Source organism: Danio rerio, chromosome 8 (genome assembly GCF_049306965.1).
Source record: "Danio rerio strain Tuebingen ecotype United States chromosome 8, GRCz12tu, whole genome shotgun sequence".
Lineage (NCBI taxonomy): Eukaryota > Metazoa > Chordata > Actinopteri > Cypriniformes > Danionidae > Danio > Danio rerio.
This window is the reverse complement of record NC_133183.1, coordinates 29,982,643-29,989,055: the sequence shown is the minus strand read 5'-3', so window position 1 is coordinate 29,989,055 and position 6,413 is coordinate 29,982,643. Positions and strand designations below refer to the sequence as shown.

Sequence of the window (6,413 nt, the reverse complement as noted above, 5' to 3'; positions counted from 1 at the left end):
CTACCACACATTGCCCACCCAACTACAGGGAAATTATTCTTCCCTCACAGAAACTCAACACAACTCGACAAGGGAGAGACTCAGGAGGACAAATCATCTGGTACAACTCAAAACTCCACAAATACATTGACACAGTTAAAACCGGAAAATATCACGCATGGCTCAAAATCCACAAGGATCTACTGTCGTCCCAAATAGACTGTTTCTTATGTGCCATATACATCCCACCATCAGAATCCCCCTACTACAGTGAAGACATGTTTGACACTCTGGAGAAAGAGACGAGCCACTTCCAGGCCCAAGGACACGTGCTCATCTGTGGAGACATGAACGCCAGAACAGGACAACAGCCGGACTTCACCAACGCACAGGGAAGCAAATACATCAACAGCAACCTACCAGGTATACAGACCAGCTTCTCCCACCTTCACAGAAACAACCATGATCATATAGTCAACAAAAGTGGAAAAGAGCTCTTGCAGATCTGCAGGAGTCTGGGACTGTACATTGTCAACGGTCGGATAAGAGGGGACAGACTCGGGAGATTCACATTCTGCTCACCTCTTGGCAATAGCACAGTAGACTATATGATAACAGATATAGACCCTTCATCTCTCAGAGCATTCACTGTTAGAGAACTCACCCCACTTTCTGACCATAGCCAAATTACTTTATACCTCAAAAAGACAAAAACAAACCCTTGCACACAGCCCAATAAACTATTTAACATCAGAAAGCCATACAGATGGGCTGAGAACAGTGCAGAAGACTACCAAAATGCAGTAAACAGCCCAAAAACTCAACAAATCCTAGATAACTTCCTGGTTAACGCATATGCCCACACCAAACAAGGAGTTAATATGGCGGTAAAAGACATAAACAATATATTTGAAAGTACAGCTAAACAGGCAAAATTAAAAGTTAAAACCAGACAAAATAATCCACCCAAAAATGACAAAAACTGGTTTGATCAAGAATGCCTGTCAATTAGGAAACACCTCAGAAACCTGTCAAATCAGAAACACAGAGACCCAAATAATGCAGAGATTCGGCTTCTCTATTGTGAAACACTAAAACAATACAAACAAACACTCAGAACCAAAAAGGCACAATACACCCAAAAACAACTGACAACAATAGAGAACTCCATTAACTCAAATCAATTCTGGGACAACTGGAAAAACTTGATCAAAAACGATCATGAAGAGCTACCGATCCAAAATTCAGAAATATGGGAGACCCATTTCCAAACACTATTCAATAAAGTAGAAACAGACACAAACCCTAAACAAAATAAAATAACAAAAACACTGGCAACACTAGAATCGACTATCAAGGATAATCAAAACCCAATAGACTTCCCCATCACTATAATGGAGCTTAAAGACAAAATTAAATCTGTTAAACCTAAAAAAGCATCTGGACCTGACGGAATATTAAACGAAATGATAAAACAAACCAGCCCTAAATTTCAATCAGCCATCCTAAAATTATTTAATCTAGTTCTGAGTGTTGGTCACTTCCCTGATATCTGGAATCAAGGATTGATAACACCCATCTTTAAAAATGGAGATAAATTTGACCCCAATAATTACAGAGGGATTTGTGTGAGCAGCAACCTGGGAAAGTTATTCTGTAGTTTAATAAATGCCCGACTACTGGACTTCATCACAACACATAATGTCTTAAGCAGAAGTCAAATTGGATTTTTACCAAAATACCGCACATCTGACCACATTTACACACTGCACTCGCTAATTGAAAAACACACTGTCCAAAATAAAGGTAAAATATACGCATGCTTCATTGACTTTAAAAAAGCTTTCGACTCAATTTGGCACCAAGGCTTACTTTATAAGCTGATTGAAAGTGGCATAGGAGGAAAAACATATGACCTTATTAAATCAATGTACACCGAAAGCAAATGTGGCATCAAAATTAGCACAAAAAGAACAAAATATCTTTCCCAGGAGCGTGGAGTGAGACAAGGCTGCTGCCTGAGCCCAACACTATTTAACATCTACATAAACGAGCTGGCGCTCAGTCTGGAGCGATCCACCGCTCCGGGTCTCGATCTCCACGACTCTCAGATCAAATGCCTGCTGTACGCAGACGACCTGCTGCTACTATCGCCAACAGAACAGGGCCTTCAGCAGAACCTGCAGCTGCTGGACCAGTACTGCCAGACCTGGGCCCTGACCGTCAACCTAAACAAAACCAAAATCATCACCTTCCAAAAAAGAGCCAGACCCCAGGGAACACAACACACATTCACACTAGGCACCAATCAGATAACACACACAACACAGTATAATTATTTAGGCCTGAACATCACCTCCACTGGAAACTTTAATCCTGCAGTGAATGAGCTGAGAGATAAAGCCCGCAGAGCCTTCTACGCCATCAAGCGTCAATGTCCCATAGACATCCCTGTCCAGATCTGGCTGAAGATCCTAGAGTCCGTCATCGAGCCCATCGCCCTCTACGGCAGTGAGGTGTGGGGCCCACTGACAAACCCTGAACAAGATCTGGCCAAATGGGACAAACACCCTATAGAAACCCTGCACACAGAGCTGTGTAAGAACATCCTACACGTCCACCGGCACACAACAAACAATGGATGCAGAGCAGAATTAGGCAAATACCCTCTGATAATAAACATACAGAAAAGAGCTGTCAAATTCTGGAAGCACTTAAAACTCAGCGACCCGGACTCATACCACTATAAAGCCCTGCAGGACAGAGAACTGAGCAGAAGAGCAGACCCACTCTCCCAGCTGGCCCAGAGCTTCAGGGTCTCTGAGACGTCTCCTGAGGAGCTGAACACACTCCTGCCACTGACTCAGATCACACACCAGATCAAGAACAGCTACACACACCACTGGGACACTCAAACACAACTGCAAAGCAAAATGCAGTGTTATCTGGCCCTGAAGAGACAATATACTCTGGCAGACTATCTTCACACAGTGACAGATAAAGGTCTGAGGAACACCCTGAGCAGATACAGACTCAGCGGACACCAGCTGGCTATAGAGACGGGCCGGCACAGACAAACATGGCTGCCGGTGGAGGAGCGGCTGTGCCCACACTGCCCTCAGCAGCCGATTGAAACAGAACTGCACTTCCTTACGGAGTGCACAAAATACTCAGAGATCCGGGAGAAGTTCTACCCGAAACTCACACACACACACAAAAACTTTGAGTCCCTGCCGAACAATGAGAAACTGCCCATCCTCCTGGGGGAGTGTGTGTGCTGCTGTGTGTTAGCAGCTCAGTTTGTGCACTCCTGCCACCGTCTGAGGAACCCACAATGATCCGCTCCACTGTCTCCAACACACAACACAGGAACTCTTTACTCGTGGACTTACTGTTGATATTATTGTCACCACTTTCATCCTGTTTCACAAATTACCATTAATCTATTTTTATTTTTATTAATATTTTTTAGTTCTACTGATATATTGTTATTTTTATTAATCTATTTTTATTTTTTACATTTCTTTTCTTTATTTCTATATTATATTTTATGTTTATATATTTGTTTGCACTACTGCCCTTTTTGCACTGTCTTGTCTGTACGCAGCGACGCTGCACTGCTTTGGCAATACGAATGTACAGTTATTTGTCATGCCAATAAAGCACCTAAATGTGAAATGTGAAAAATGTGAGAGAGAGAGAGAGAGAGCAATGTCACAAGAGTAGCAATGCAATGTGGCTGTATATCGGCATTGGTGGGAGGCATGCGTTGGCTGAGTGCCTTAGTGTCCCACCAGTGACAATATACAGCCATATCGCACTGCTACGAGTGTGATATTGCACTTACAAAGCAGTTCGACGGCATAATCGTGTATATAATAAAAAAATCCAACACGGAGAATCTAAAAACCTTTTTGTATGAGGAACTACTTTCTTCCACCATTAATGCTTATCTGCAGCTGATCTCTGAACGGCAGAAACCGTCACTACTTCACCAACGTCACTTTAGAGGTAGTATTTGAATGATTCTCTAGCGTAATGTCTAACAGGTGATTTTGCTCACGTTTTACGGCATGAAATGCCATGGCTGAACGGCATGAAATGCCATCAGTCTACAGTTTTTTAACCCAACCCCCCCCCCCAAAAATAGCAGCGCAATCACTACCAAAACGTAACTCAGGGTTAAACAAAGAGTGGCCAACACAAAATACAAACGTTCTTGTCCCATCTCACACTCAACATACTACAATTACTATGGAATAAATGCAGCACTACAACATACAAAAGAGAGAGATCAACTCAGAATGTCACTTACCCGTTTTATAAGGATATGATCAGCTGGGGTTTATAATAACACTGTGTTTTCTTCCTCTAAGGGCTTATTATGCTGTCTCTGCACAGTTGCATTCTAAACAATGACATTCTTGCCTAAAAAAGCCTAAAAAAGTACATTATGTTATGCAACAGCTGCAATATTTGTCAAACTGTAGTGAGTTTATTGATCTGCTGTCACTCTATGTGGGCGGAGTAATACAAAAGGATGAGGAGGCTGTAGGAGTTCTGATATTGCAGTATATTACACGGCTATCAGCCAATCAGATATGAGAACCAGACAGAATTGTTGTATAAATATTTATTTATTAATCTATTGATTTATTTTACTTATTGGAGGTGGAACCTCATTTTGGTACAAGACTCACAATTCTCTCCTGAGATGAATACAGTTAGTCACTGGAATTAGACAGAAAAGACCACAGCAGTGTAACAATTGAGGTATCATTCTCAAAGATTGTGTATTTGTGTCTGAAGAGGGCTGAGCTTAATCTTTGAACATTTTTCATTATTGTGTTAATTTTTACCTTTGTATCACAAGAAGCTCTTCAGTTCTGTAGCGGATTGTGACAAACCACTTCTGCCTGTCTAAAATAGAAAAAGAAAGTACCGGAGATTTATGCTTATTCCTGTTGTACTGCACCTGTACTGAACCATGACTCCAGTGTACTGTCACTGTATATATGAAATCTGAATTAAGTTTATGTTGTCTATATGTGAAGAAAAGCTGATTAACCCCGTGTACAAATGCTTCATGTTCAATTCCAAATCAGTTTTGCTCTGTGATGTCAAGCAGCAGATGTGCAAACACTACTGTCCCGTTTTCTGGGAAATAAATCTGCAAGACTAGTCTTGCAGTACATGCCATGTTATAATGCGTCATTCATCCTTGATTAGTAAAAGAAGTATAAATTAAGAGTATACCCACTACTCCAAACTCCACTGTATCAGACCACACACGCGCATGTATTCACATATACGGTGTGTTAACCTCTCCAGCAGTATGATGAGGAGGACTTTTTGCTGGCCGTCTTACTCTATATAAGGGGAGAGAGCGGAGGCAGAACTGGCCCTCTGTAAACACATATCACTCTTGTCATGCGAAATGGAAAATTTTGTACTGTCACACTGGCAATAAGCTGACCCGACATTACCTCGACATCATGAGCCTCAAAGCTCCATAAACAAGCGCAGCGCCGCCGGCAGCACTGACTTCCTCTGCTGAAACATTAGCATGTAAACTACTGAGAAGTGCTCACCGCTGACCGCGAAAGATGGATTCAGGAGTGCAATGCAGTCAAACCACATGTGACTTAAGTTACCGCTTTATGTTGTATCCATGACAACAAAGCAGGCACTTGGGGTGGATCTGCTAATGTTTATTTGCAAATGCTGTCTGTGTTGTTTCACCATTTAATTCATTCAAGGAATTATGCTAATCAGGAAATGGCACAAATAAAGTCAAAACATCATTGCTGGATAGAGTTTAGGAGCTGCACTTTCTTAAACAGTAATTAACTTTAACAGTAAAAAACTAGAATTGTACATTTCCTACACAAAATGTGAGTGGGGTTTGCCGTGACAAATCGCTGGGGTACAATGCATTTGAATTGGTTGCTTGGGTGTTCTGAGTGGTTGCTAGGCAATGTCTAAAATGTTTCTAGGTGATTGCTAGGGTGTTCTGGGTGGTTGCCAAGGTGTTGCTAGGTGGTTGCTATGGTGTTCTGAGTGGTTGCTAGGTGTTTTCTAAGGCGTTGCTTGGTGGTTGCTATGGTGTTCTGAGTGGTTGCTAGGTGTTTGCTGAGGCGTTGTTTGGTGGTTGCTAGGGTGTTCTGAGTGGTTGCTAGGCGGTTGCTAAGGGGTTGCTAAGCAGTTGCCAGGTTGTTCTGAGTGGTTGCTAAGGCAGTGCTAGGTGGTTGTTAGGGTTATCTGATTGGTTGCTAGGTGGTTGCTAAGTTGTTTCTAGGCAGTTGCTATGGTGTTCTAAGTGGTTGCTAAGGTGTTGATAGGTGGTTGCAAGGGTATTCGGAATGGTTGCTAAGGTGTTACTAGTCACTTGCTGAGGCATTGCTAGGCCATTGTTAGGTGGTTGCTAAGCAGTT

At 42.2% G+C, this 6,413-nt stretch overlaps 1 protein-coding gene across 1 annotated transcript in view; it reads left to right on the top strand.

The window, feature by feature from the left end:
• Nucleotides 1-252: 252 nt before the first annotated feature.
• Nucleotides 253-6,413, top strand: part of mov10b.1 (Mov10 RNA helicase b, tandem duplicate 1) — a 391,861-nt gene continuing 385,700 nt past the window's right edge. The window contains exon 1 of the mRNA XM_073909526.1: nt 253-259. Within this exon, the coding sequence (XP_073765627.1) occupies nt 258-259 (2 nt within the window). The 5' untranslated portion in view covers nt 253-257. The remainder of the gene's footprint in view (nt 260-6,413) is intronic.